The sequence below is a fragment of the Callorhinus ursinus genome, unplaced genomic scaffold (assembly GCF_003265705.2).
Source record: "Callorhinus ursinus isolate GAN/ISIS: 27379988/994484 unplaced genomic scaffold, GSC_fseal_2.0 scaffold25, whole genome shotgun sequence".
Classification (NCBI taxonomy): Eukaryota; Metazoa; Chordata; class Mammalia; order Carnivora; family Otariidae; genus Callorhinus; species Callorhinus ursinus.
In genome coordinates, this window is record NW_027397087.1 from 22,973,175 (window position 1) to 22,987,730 (window position 14,556).

General features: G+C 35.8%; 1 protein-coding gene across 10 annotated transcripts in view; it reads left to right on the plus strand.

Annotated features, from left to right (window-relative positions):
* The window catches only part of TCF12 (transcription factor 12), a 375,554-nt gene that overhangs the window by 291,183 nt on the left and 69,815 nt on the right, over positions 1-14,556 (plus strand). For all 10 annotated transcript variants that reach the window (XM_025883884.2, XM_025883886.2, XM_073877071.1 and 7 more), the window contains one exon: positions 4,433-4,485. In XM_025883884.2, coding sequence (XP_025739669.1) covers positions 4,433-4,485 — 53 coding nt within the window. The remainder of the gene's footprint in view (positions 1-4,432; positions 4,486-14,556) is intronic.

The following is a 14,556-nucleotide window of genomic DNA, read 5'->3' on the forward strand; positions in this document are numbered from 1 at the left end:
TTCTTAGGTATGATGTTGATATTAGGGCTTATTTGCAGAAAGTAATGTTATCTGTTAGATATTTAGTAATCAATATAATCTTGTTTGGTCATCATAAGAGGAACTAAATAGTGAAAAATGGGATTAGTTTTTCCTATTATAATAAAAATATCATGGGCTAATATTAACACCTTATTTTTTTTTTAAAGGAAGGCTACAAGTTTATTTATTTTTTTTTTTAAAGATTTTATTTATCCATTCATGAGAGACAGAGGGAGAGAGAGAGAGAGAAGCAGAGGGAGAAGCAGGCTCCCAAGGAGCAGGGAGCCCGATGTGGGACTCGATCCCAGGACCCTGGGATCATGACCTGAGCCGAAGGCAGACACTTAACCATCTGAGCCACCCAGGCGCCCTTAACACCTTATTTTTGACTAAGATTGATATAATGCTGAACAGTTTACAATGTGTTTTATATACTTTGTCATCTTGTTGTTCCAACAGCCCTGCTGGTCAGTGGATGTAATACTAGATTTAACAGAAAAGGAGGCTCAAGAGGACGCATTCATATAATTAGTAGATGGTTTACCCAAGATAAAATTTAAGATTTTTTGACTCCACATCCAGTGTTCTTTGCATTTTAAGTTTTCTACTCCCATTTTTTAAAAAATTGAGGTAAAATCAGTCATACTAAAATGTACAAGTCAGTGATATTTAGTACATTCCTAGTGCTATGCTGCCATCATCTCTGTCTCATTCCAAAGCATCACCTCAAAAGGAAACTAGGTACCTATTAAGTTTTGAACCCTCATTTTCCTTAGCTCCCTTCTTCTATGCCTTATACATAGCCTAACCAGGCCAGTCTGTTTTGCATTGCTGCTTACAGCAAGCCTCAGGTATACTCTGGCACCTGATCCAGGTAGTATTTAAATGTGAGAATTTTTGGTGATTCCTTTATAGGAATCTTCCTTTACACAAGAAAATTGAAGTTGTGGGCGCCTGGGTGGCGCAGCTGGTTAAGCGACTGCCTTCGGCTCAGGTCATGATCCTGGAGTCCCGGGATCGAGTCCCGCATCGGGCTCCCTGCTCAGCGGGGAGTCTGCTTCTCCCTCTGACCCTCCCCCCTCTCGTGTTCTCTCTCTCTATCTCATTCTCTCTCTCAAATAAATAAATAAATAAATCTTTAAAAAAAAAAAAGAAAAGAAAATTGAAGTTGTACAGGATGTTTCTATCAAGGATAGGCCAGCTTCTGAAATAAATATAGCGCACTAAAAGAAAATATGTCATATTTATTCCAAAAATATTTGTTGACTGCCTTCAATTTATATATCTACCTTCTGTCAAACCTAGATTTTTATGAAATAGCCCTCATCCCTGGATCTAGAGTATCCTTGAGTATATAAAAGGGTAATGATGGTCATGCTTGGCATAGAGAGCTCTGACTAGATGTGCCCACCTCTCAGCATTATGGGTGACTTAGTATGTGTAATAAAGTAAGCCCAGATGATTTAGACCAGTATAATGTTTGTTATTAAAGAAATGATAAATTGTAAAGCATCTTTTCTCCATCTTCACTTTTGTTTCCCATCAAATAAGTTAGGGTAGGAACACTCATTTGAGTCTAGATGTGTCATGTCACTAGAGAAATATCTTGTTAGTATGCTATGTGAGCACATACTATGTCAAAATGCATTATTATGGACCAATATAATATTACTAAAAGGTCAGGGAGAAAATGAACTATTGATTCACTAGGAATTGGGGTGGAGGTATAAAAACTCAAGTTTTCCAGAAATTAAAACTTATATCTTCATTTTCATTTTGATTATGATAGTGATAAATACTGTTGTCTCCTCCATATCTTTACAAAATCTTTACAAAATTCTATGAGGTTGTAATATTAACCTCATGTTACAGATGAGGAATCAAGACCCAGGAAGTTAAGCAGCTTAGCCATGGCTTGGTACCAAGGCAAGCCCACTCATTTCCTGTATGAATACCACTTAGTGGAGTATTATTCCATTCTTCATTGTTATTTTTCAGTCAGCCACTCTTTCTTGGCATTGCAGTTATTCATAAAATCTCAGAGTTGAAAGGACTTCAGAGATCATCTATACCCACCTCAGTATCTTAAGCTACTTGGATGCTTTACGAAATCAGCATTCTGCCAAACAGCATCTAGCTATCTAATTTACAATATTTTGCCACATAATTTAATATAAACATAGTAATAATGGCTAAAATTTATTGTCACTCTCTGCCAGGCACTGCCCCGAACATTTTTCACGTATTATCTTTACTACAATAACTCTAAGATGTGTTATCCCCTTTTTACATCTTAGGTAACTGAAGCACAAGGAGGTTAAAAGTAACTTGCCCAAGTTCACACAGCTGCTGTATTTGTTGCTGCTGAAATTTGAATCCAGCCAGCTTACTCTCTTAACTGTTAGACTTTGCAACCCCTCAAAAGTGAACTAGGCATCCCAAATTTATGTTTTTAAATACAACATTATGGATGTAATTGTGTAGTGGCAGCCAGTGATGAGATAAAAATATAAAAAGCATTTCCGGGTGTCTGGGTGGCTCAGTCGGTTAAGATCTGACTCTTGATTTCTGCTCAGGTCATGATCTCAGGGTTGTGAGATCAAGCCCGGTGTCAAGCTCTATGCTGGGTATGGAGCCTGCTTAAGATTCTCTCTCACTCTCCCTCTGCCCCCCCCAATTAAAAAAAAAAGAAAAGAAACATTTCTGTTCACATAGGAGGTATAAACTGTCCTAAACTAAATAGAACATCTTCTGCTAGTAATTAATCCAAAATAGATTGATGAGCTCCAAACTGATAGGAGCAGTTCAGTTGACTCTTTTGGTGTAGAGTGTGGCTTTTGCTCAAAGGATACTGTATTTATTAGTTATGAAGAGTTCTAGAAAAGCCTCACAAAGAACAAAAAAATTGCTTCTAAGTTTTATAAGTATAGAGTGTGCCAGATGTTGTTTATCTTTGGTACTTTTGTTTTAAGGAAATACAGGCTGCCTCTTGGTGTATGGACTTAGATGGTAATGAATGCTTTTCCCTATTTTTTATTGTATAAAATTTTTCCACATGCTACTTCTAAAGATGCTTTATTAGCTTTGCAGCCTCCTAGAATATAAATTTAAAGATGCCTAGCCCTAATTTAAAAAATGAATTTAGTTCTTTCTTAAACAACTGTGTGTCTTACTGTATCTTATAATTTATGACCCAGGTAAATGGATGCTTGTTTAATTCTTATATTTACAGTTTGCAAAATAGTATACTTTAACATCAGCCTTCTTAATAGTGAACTCCTCTGAAAAATCCTGAATTTCATCCATTATTTGTGTAAGATTGGAAAGCTGCACTTAACACCTTTTTTTTTTTACAGTAAATAAGATGGACAAGTTTTAAATTTTAAGTTTTACAGATAAGTAAAATTAAAATACCAGGTGAAGCTGATTAGGTATCTGTGAAAATACGCATGTTCTCATTTATGTCAATAAATGATTTATGTCTTATAAAGAAATATGCTTTCGCTAGTTATTTTTGAAATAATATAAACATCCACTGATAAATCACACAATAATTAGTGCTGAATTTGCAGTTTTAACCACGCATTGTAAACAGTAAATGTTCTTACAGAGTACTAGATGACATTGTATATGACAGTAGTGCCTGTATTTAATAGTTTATGTGGTATTTCTCTGACATGATGACAAGCATAATTTTTCATTTAAATTTTTAACCTAGTAAGTTATAGCACAGCATTAGCTTTCAGTCTGTTTAATATGCTTTTAAACCTAATTCTTCATGTGATGTGGACACTAAATTTGCGCCTCTGTTAAGCAGTTGTATTATTTTTTTCTTTTAAGATTTTATTTTATTAGAGAGAGAGCATGAGCAGGGAGGAGAGGCAGAGAAGCAGACTCCCTGCTGAGCAGGGAGCCCAATGTAGGACTCGATCCCAGGACCCTGAGATCATGACCTGAGCCAAAGGCAGCCGCTTAACCAACTGAGCCATCCAGGCACCCTAAGCAGTTGTATTATTAAAGTGACCTGTTGCACCAAATGCCCTCTGCAAATGAAAGTGAGATATGTGATATAAAGTGCCTGGTATGGAGCCTGGCACATAATGAGTTTTTAAGAAATGTAAATTCCCTTCACACATGCTTATTGGTTTGTTATTTTCTTTCTTGTTTTACTTTGTTTGCTTTCATCTTCCTAAACTTATGCGTTATGTATTTCAGAATATATCACTTCATTAGGAGAACTGTTTTGCCCAGGAACCAGTTAGAAAGAATGAAACCCCCATCCCTGTATGCCCTTCCTTATTTCTAAGTACTGAAAAACAAGGCACTAGAAGGAAAAATTCTTCCCTGTTCACTCGAAGTCTGACCTTTTTTAATATAAATGCTGATGAAATATCTTGTTTTCCATGTGCAGATCCTTTGCAAGCAAAGAAAGTCAGAAAGGTGCCTCCTGGTTTGCCTTCTTCAGTAAGTACCCATTTTTTTGACTTGGTGGTAAACAAACCGATTTCAGGTATTCAGTATTTGCTGGCTGTAAGGATATCTTCGATTGGTGTCAGCAGGTACACTTCACATAGTAACTGTTCACTGTTTAATGGAATCATTGATTGAGATAAATCCACATTTAATGTTAGATTTTCAGATTTCTCTGCAGTAATTTGTAGCTTACTCATATGCTGTTACTCCATGTCCCTGTCATTTGAATTCCTCTCTTGGGAAGAGGACTAGGCGGTAGCTGTCAAAGAAGATCTCCTGTACAGGTCTTTTGATGTTTAATTAGTCATTATGTTGCTGAACAGGAGGACAGACAGAGATTAATAGCTGAGAATCTTAGAAATTTACATTTGTAATAATCCCAGTGGAGCTAAAGACATTAAGATTCGGAGGACATGTTTGGCTCAGCTTGCCTCAGTAGGACTGAAGTTATTAATATGCATAAATCACCGAGTCAGATGTTCATTGTGAAGCCCTTGTGGATTTTAAAGCCTTCATTAAGCCTTTCCTAACTTCAGCCTAGCATCAGGAAAGCTTTCAAGCAACTAGTTTGTTGATCCCCCTTTGCTCAAAAAATATATCCTTTGAGAATAAAGAGCTTTCGTGAAGGAGGTTGGAAAGGTTTGGTGAACGATCATTAATGGCTTTGGTAATCTAATGCTGGAGGGGTGTTTGTCCTGTTAAATATACTTTATTCTTTTAAAGAGTAAAAGTATTTGTAAATGAACCTACATCATAAATCCACCTACATTTTAAAAATCTCTGGTGTGAGCAGGGAAGATTTTTTTTCTCCTTTCTCTTGGCTTAGAACAAACGGGGAGTGGGGCTTTTGGATTGAGGCCCCATGCCTTGTAGGGTACATCTCTTTGTTGTGTAAATGGATGTTGGGCTTTTATTTGGCAGTACTTAACACATGGGCGCAGGTGCTGCTGGATGAGTCACAGCTCATCGAAGTATACGCTGAATGGAATATCCGGCTTGGCAAGTAGTAATCTAGACGGAGCAGCATGGGTCTGAGCTTTTTATTTTTTATTAAGGCTGAAGTAGAGATATCATCTTTTTGGTTGTTTGCCTTCCTTCTTTCCTGTGTTCTTCCCCTGCCTTCTCTTTCGTGTGATACATGAAAAACTCAAATCTGAAATCCTCTTTGAAACTCAGTTCCAGATGGATCTGAGTTTTATGTAGCCTAGGGCAGCTGTGCTCTGAACCTGCAGCCTACCTGGAAGGTTGGATTGCAGCTGCAGGCATTCTTAAAAGCTTTTGCTTGCTAAGCACTTGGGCCCACTAGAGGCTGAATAGCTGCTTGATAAACAAAATGAACACAATGCCTCAAATCATTATTCCCGAAGACAGGAATTTTTTTTCAACAACAGCTAAAAATAGTTGGGCAATTTACATTTTAACAGTTGTGTGCTGTGCAGGGGTAGGTGGTTCAACAGTATAACAGATGATTTCTGCTAGATTAACAGAAATCATATTTAAAACTGACAGAACTGCTAAACCATGTAACCGTGCAATTTTCTTGTAATTTATTGCCATAATTCAATGAAAGTAATAAAAGTTAAATTGCATATTAATATTTAGCAGAACTGCACAGGTGAAAAAAAATATCAGATTTGTAAGTGAAAAATTCATCCTATTTCTCTTAGCCTGACATTGATTTTAAGAAACAACCTATTTTCAGTGTTTCGTAGTTTTTTCATGTTTAAAACAAAAGGGCAAAATAGAACAGCCTGGAAAGAGTATACACACAAGAGGTAACCATTATTCCCTCCAGTATTCCCTAATCATAACAGCATTCACTACTTGGAGGTAGTTCTCTCTACTGTCTCATGTGTCAGGACAAGCCACAGGGAAGGGGAAGGCCACTGAATTCTGAACTTGGATTTCTTTGAGAACCATTAGGAAATTTCATAAGCCAAGCCTACTTATATATTGTGTTACTAACTACCTTACTCAGGATTTATTAGGTATTTGTACAGAACAGAATAGAATTCAGTGTTTGCAATTCTATATTTAACATCCATCTCAAACATACAATATTTAGAAACCATGCTGAAAATAGTATTTAGACATATTGAATGTTATTAAGGATATATAAAGAATAAATGCATTTTAATTACTTGAAAGTGTATTTTAGATTAAATGCTATGTTGAAATCTCTGTTTTCTTAAAGAGAATATTTTAAAAACTTTAAAAATGATACTTTCATAAATATTACCAAAATAATAAACTTCTGAGAATACTTATGGTTACAGTATTTACCTTTTCAGTATCTAAAGCAAATGGGAATTTAAAGTTACAGTTTTCTATTGAAATGCTTTTACTGAAATATATGCAATGTATAGACCTTTAACAATATGAATTGTAAAAAGGTATAAAAATGAAAATGGACTATGTATATTTTATTTCATGACCATTTGAATATCATACTTCCCAAACGAAACTAGAAACTTGGCAGTAACCTCTCAGATTTCAGTTTGCTGGTTATCCAAAATAGCTTTAATCATCTATAAAATACATATTACCTTTACTAAAGAAACAGTAGAAGAACTAGGTTAATACTGTACTACTCATACTGCTACATAAAACAGTAGGCAGGGTTACTTAACATGCAAAACTGATAATCTACTTAATTGACCACAGAGCATTGGTTAGAGGCCTTTTCTTTTTGTAAGTTTTGATATATATAACTTTAGGTATCATAAGCACAGACCTCAGCTCCTATATTCCCCTCTGCAGATCAGCTGAATGGTAATTCCTGTCTGTGGACAAAGGCCCAGTAAGGTTGTGTTGGCATTATTAAAGCAGTATGGTCAGTAAAGGTTGAGAGAATGATCTGCTCGAATCTGCTGGCTCAGTTAATGATTAACTCTGTGACCCTGGACTTGTCAGTTAGCCCTTAGGAAGTTTGAAGTGAGAAATCTGAATTTCCTTTCAGGTCTAAAAATGCTAAGTACTTACAGTTTTAAAACTGATGTGACCCTCCCCTGCCAAAAAAAAACCTTGATGTGCCCAGTACATAACCAAAAAGCATAGTGAGCCTAGGTTCCTTCCTACTGATAAAAAAAAAAAAGTGTCCTTAAGTACATTACGTTTTCCACTGCTTTTCTAGATAGGTTGAAATACTGGACAGTGTAGAGTGGTAGCAGCAACATTAGAAATGACACTTAGACATTGAAAACTCTACCATATACACACACTATCATTACCTTCAAGGAACTTAAAAACCATCTAGTATGAGAAACAAGCATTCGGTGAATTAATTACATTGCAGTGAGGCAAGTAAGGGTGTATACCAAGCACTCTGGAAACACAGGGTAGGTAGAACTAACCCTACCTTGGGAAGTACTAATGGCCTCAGGAGTTGACATCTGAACTGTGTCCAGAAAGATGAGTAGCAATTCTTCTGTTAGAGAAGAGGGAGGATGAACCAGACAGGTAAAAGGCATAAATGTGAAAAAATAAACACATGCTCAGGACACATCTAGAAGTACAGCATTACTGGATTCTATACCAGATACAACTTTTGTACTTTTCCTATAACAGACTCACTTTCCCGCTCAGAGGAGGATTGGGGAACATATAAAATCAGTCCAGATATGAAAAGGTATAAACTGTCACAGCAGTCTACCCTGGATAAAGTCCTAAAGTATCCTGGCCGATAAATAATAGGCGGCATTTGTAATTGTTAAGATTTATCTGGGAGACTTTCAGAAGGCATGGTACTTTGACTTTGTGAGGTGTTTTCCTGCTTTTTTAAGGTTTCTGAGCTTCCTCTCCCCTTCTCTAACCAGTAACTTTAGTCTTTGTTCTTCTGTGTACACTGGTTGTTTTTCATCTGTATCAGATTTGTACTAAGATACAACGTTTAAGGAAAATTTTGAAGCACTGGATATGGATTGGGGGCAGTTGTGGTTTTTTCCTAGTAATTGAAAAAAAAGAAAGAAAGAAACATTTGTTCTGTGTTTGTTAGCATCCTTTACAGACTCACAGAGGTGTAGGACTTATATGTATGAGGATCTGTGTTCACCATTATCTGTATTATGTTAATCTTTAATCTTTTTAACACACCTCTTTAAGATAACTAATACCCTCTTACAAATGAGGAAATTGAGACTCAGAGATATTAAGATCACACATACAGCCAAGATTACAACCTAATTTAATAACAAGGACCATTTTCTGTATATTTTGAATGTTAAGCATATTACGTATCTTGGTTTACTCATAAAACATCCTGTTTAGTATATTAAATTTAAGCCATATTCTGTCAATTATGTTTTTGTTGATCAAATTTATTTTTAATTAGCTTTGTTCTTTTAAGAACCTGTCACCATCTGAAAGGATGATGTAGAAAAGCACAGATTTTCCAGTCCAGCAGATAATGGGTTTTATCTGATCTCAGCTGCTTTTTATTTTAAAACCTTGGAGAACTTGCTTTTAAGTTTTCTGAACACCAAGGAGAAAATAATGCCCTTCTCAAATGTTAGTGTGCAGGTATCCTATGCCCAACATGTGCCCAGCATATAATAGACACTCAAAAATAAAGGTTCTTTATTTTTTCTAGTTCCTACCACTGCAGCCCGAAATTTAAAGAACTTCGGCATTTCATTTTTACCAAATGTTGCTAAAACGCAAGCAAAAGTTTGAAAACATAAGGAGGGATAAATGTTACACAGAAAGAAAAAAAGTTACTATGTTACTTAGACTTGCATATGTGATGTATGTGCTTGGCACATGAGTGGTAAATCGTAGCTGCTCTTGTTTAGAAAGCATTCATTTTCAGAAAAAGAACCTGTAGGAGAGAAAATTCGTTGAATCAAATTCTGCCTAGAATTCATACTACTTATTTTTGCTTTCTCAACTATAAGGAGTCTGTTTTTTTTCCCCCCTGTATTTTTTTATCATTGGTTTAACATCTTTATGCCCCTCTGAAGCATTTCTCAGATGGAAAGAAGTTTCTTTGCTTCTTATTCTTTATCTCCTAATTTGTTGTTAGCATTTTGAGACATAGATCCTTTTTTTTTAATATGCTGCAGAAGATGCAGAATTCTGAAATAAGAAAGAAGCAAGACACTTTCAAAATTTTTACCACCAGAAAATAAACACATAGACAAATTCCAGAATGCTAACTTTTTAGACCCAAATTCTTCCTCGAGTTTTGTTCTTGTTCAGTAGCACTTGAAAACATCTTTTGAACATCAAATTTTAACATCTTCTTGAATGTGGCATGTATTCATTATTTGTTTCGAATGTAACTGGCTTATAGTCCCCGACATAGGCTGATGACACAATGTTTGTTTCTTAACCAAATGCTATGCTGTACTTTGTCCTTTGTTTTTGAGTGTGTATATATTTTCCCCAGAAAAGCTATTACAGTTTATCACATAGTTTCTTTGCTCTGTAGTTAAACTCTCAAAGTGTATTTTACCAGTTCAGGCATCAAGAAGAAATTTTTTTTGCTAACTCTTTACCCCTGTGTAAGGAACTTGGCCTCTGAGGTGAATCGAAGCAGCCTAGAATCCACCTTTTCTTGCTTTGCTGCAGATAGGCAGTTCCATAGCCTTTCGTTTGGTAATTGGCTATAGTTTAGGAAATGATGCCTTCTTTCTCCCCAAGTTTTTATGGGATTTTGTATTGTTAGGAATGGCTTTTTAAAAATTAGTGTGAATTTTGACTTGGAAAACTACCATTTAAAAGATTACAGGCAACCTAAGCCAGTAAGAAAAAGGTAAAGGATTAGAACTATAGGAGACTGTTATCTCCAGTTTATCCACAAAAATAGCAAGCGGGGCGCCTGGGTGGCTCAGTCGTTAAGCGTCTGCCTTCAGCTCAGGTCATGATCCCAGAGTCCTGGGATCATGCCTTCGGCTCAGGTCATGATCCCAGGGTCCTGGGATCGAGCCCCGCATCGGGTTCCCTGCTCAGCGGGAAGCCTGCCTCTCCCTCTCCTACTCCCTCTGCTTGTGTTTCCTCTCGCACTGTGTCTCTCTCTGTCAAATAAATAAATAAAATCTTAAAAAAAAAAAGAAAAGAAAAAATAGCAAGCAAGATGAGGAGCAAGTAGAATACTCTCAAAGGGAGTGACTTATATAAGTCACTCGGAAGCTAACAGAGTGATTATAGACAATTATCTGAGGCCTTTAAGACTAGCAAGAATCCTAGTGCTTCTGGAATAAACAGTAGTTACACACAGCACCAGCTTCAGCTGAACTTGATGAGTGTGAACCCTCCATTTCTTGAACATGAGTTGGATTAGGTGTGAGCTTAGCTCCTTTGGCAGACAAGCATAGAGGGCACAGAACAACTGTAGGTACTTGAGAGTTTCTTATTTCTGGCAGTTAGATAAGCTGTCTCTATTTGAAGGCCAGTGTGATATAAAATTTCCAAAGTGGCTAATTCTTTCTCTGACTTTATAGGTCAGACTAGCAGAAAAATCTTAGTATATAAAGAGAATGGTTCTAAAAAAATAAAATAAAATAAATAAATGAAGAGAATGGTTCTATAATCCATTCCAAACTTATATTCAGTTTAGCCATTGAATGAAAGATTTTCTTCAGACATTAATAAGAAATAGCTTCTGTTTATGCTGACAGTAGCCACTGTTCTGAACAGTGTCAGAATTGTATCAGTGTAGATAATAGGCTTTTAATCCATAGTTCTAAGATGTTCATTTTTGTGATGAGCCAGTAATGGCTTTGATCTTATTTTAAGCCAAAAAGTAGAAGGATAAGTAACCAGTGAGTGAGTCCTGTGTATCCAGTTGTTTCTACTGATGTGGTTATATAATCACGGCAATATTTATTATTTTCTGACCTCTCTTATTTTTTAGAAAAGAAAGAACATCTGAATTTCAGAGCTCGTTTTTAAGGTTTATTGAACTCTTCAGTTGCTGGTATTTCAGATCTTTAAGACTTCCTAAACCAGATGTAGGATAAGATCCAATGTGTGTTCGTGTGTGTAACTTGTATAGTCTCTAAAGTATATGTGGTAGTTGAATTAATGTGAATGCTTTTAGAGTTTAAGCCCACTCTCAGGGTGTTCAGCATCAATAGAACCATGAAAGGGTTTTTTAAATCTAAATGCAACTGAGGATTGTTTTTGCAAGTATAGGAAAGAAGGAATAAATTAAGAAATTCCAAATTTTATCACTGGGGATGTTTTGGGCTCTGGATTTCATTCTAAGTTAGGGAAGGCAGTTACATCCTAAATAATTTGCTGATGTGAAATTTGCCATCTCTGATACTCCCTTTGTTTAACCAGTAGTGATTTTACCTTGAAAAGTCATTTATTATATTTGTGTAGTACCTAATTTCAAGGACTGTAATGTATGCAATATTTTTAAATGCATAGTTAGACTTTTAAGCATTTTAAACAGTCCAAAGATAGTTCCTAATTTCTCCACTGTGTTTTATTTATTGAATAGATTTTATTTTATTTTTTTAAAGATTTTATTTATTTATTTGACAGAGAGAGACAGCGAGAGAGGGAACACAAGCAGGGGGAGTGGGAGAGGGAGAAGCAGGCTTCCCGCTGAGCAGGGAGCCTGTTGAGGGGCTCGATCCCAGGACCCTGAGACCATGACCTGAGCCGAAGGCAGAGGCTTGATGACTGAGCCACCCAGGCGCCCCTATTGAATAGACTTTAAACAAATTTTAATGTGTTGACCATTCAAAGTTTTTGTCTTTTATCATCTGTAATTATTTTATTTTATTTTAAGATTTTCTTTATTTGAGGCAGGGGGAGGAGCAAAGGGAGAAGGACAAGCAGACTCTGCTCAGATTCCGATGCAGGGCTCAGTCTGATGACCCTGAGATCATGAACTGAGCCAAAATCAAGAGTTCGATGCTTAACCGACTGAGCCACCCAGATGCACCCATCTGTAATTATTTTAATACATAACTCAACATATCTATAATATGCCAACATTTTATTAGTGTTCAAACATAATTTGGTTCTAGAAATTATGTTTCTGAAAATTTGCTAGAACCTGCTTACCTTTTTGTTAATAGCCTATATTTCTATTCTACCTCAATGTACTTAACTAGGAGTCACCAGACTTTTTGTGTAAAGGGTTACCTAGAAAATGTATTCGGCTTTGTGGGCCAGATGGTCTCTGTAACAACTGTACAACTCTGCTACCAGAGCATGAAAGAAGCCACAGATGATACATAAATGAATGGACATGGCTGTGTTCCAATAAAACTTTATTTGTAAAATCAAGTTGTGGGCCACATTTGGCCCACAGCCATAATTTGCCAACCCCTGCATTAGACTTAACACAAGTTATATGCTTAAAGTAGATGCATTCTTGTTCCCACAGTGTAGTTCCTGTGAAGAACAGACCCAAAGAGAAACAAAATTAAGTAAAATTAAATACATTTTATATAATTTTATGAATACTTAAATACATTTTAGGCCTATTCCCTGGTTATTTATGGGCTTTTTAGATTCATTACCTGATGATATTCATTAGTCCCTTTTCATTTCCTTAAGGCTCTGGGCACTGGGCTAGAGCTTATTGTATTGACAGAAACTTTCCAGAACTGTTATTTATGTTACTCTAACTATGATAGTGGAAAAGCCTCAATGTATAAAGTGGGTGGTACACTGTCATAATTTTTCTAGATTTAAATGTCACATTAGGTAATAATATGCAGGAGAGTTTACTACATCAAAAGTAAGCCTATGAATATATATATATAAGTAAATGATTATTTAAAACAATTGGGTTTGAAGTATTTAAATAATTTGATTTTGATATAAACAGTCCTACTATAATTTTTTACTTAAACTTAGATATTTCTGTGCCCAATCATCATCTTTTATCCTGGTCGAATTTTCTCATAGAACCCAAAGCTAAAAGGTTGTTCCTAACAGCTTGAGAATGAATTCCAACCCAAATTGATTATGAAATGGATTCTGTTGAAACATGAACACTCTCGGGGCTCCTGAGTGTCTCAATTCATTAAGCATCTGCCTTGGGCTCAGGTCATGATCTCAGGGTCCTGGGATCGAGCCCCGCATCAGGCTTCTTGCTCAACGGGGAGCCTGCTTCTCCCTCTCCTTCTGCCCGCTGCTCCCCCTGCTTGTGCTCTCTCTGTCAAATAAATAAATAAAATCTTAAAAAAAAAAAAAGAAACATGAACACTCTCTAAACATAAAAGTTTCATATGAAACTTGAGAATCTTCCATCCCATGACTAGAAAAATCATTTTTTCAATGTTAATCTTTATAAATTTAAGTGAATATTTATGGCTTATTTAGTTCCCCTTTTAGCTTTAGATGGCTAGTATTAATAAGAAATAATAAGTAATAAAACTCTTATCAGGTTTTCTGACTTGTGCTTCCTAATTTTTTTAAACTGTATATAACTTGATATTATTTGAAATCAAATTATTTTTTTCAACATCACCAAAGATATTTGTATATTTTAAAACCCAGTAATTTAAATAAGAATTAGAAACGCCTTGACACTCTAGTGTCAAAATGGGCTCCATTTACTAGGTCTCCAGTAAGTGGAATATGGATCCATTCTGTTAAAGTCAGTAAATTTATATTAAGTGCTTATTATAGTGAAGAATTATTTTAGGCTTTATAGATTTAAGTATGAATAAAGCATGGACACTTGTACCCTGTCTTCACGATGCTTATAGTCAAAACGTAACTTTGACCTATGGGAAGTAGTAATTTTGCAATTTTTTTTCTATTGAGTAATTGTTGCCCTCTGGGCACATCCAGGAAATGCTTTTTGAATTAAATTAAAAGGATAAAAATAAATACTGTAAGGCCATTATTTTAAGTTACCTATAGTAGGGAACATCATCTGTTAATGACTTCCTGCTCCAAGCAGTACTTTTCACCTTCCTCCTACTCCAGCTATTCAAATCGTCAAAAATATGTTAACTTCTTTCCTTAGTATAAGAAACTGAATTATTTGTCCTACTTTTTCTCATTTATGCACTTAGCTCCTGGCTATATACAATAGTAGGAGTAAATTTGTGGGGGGATAAAAGGTAAATTATAGGTAATTCAGCCATT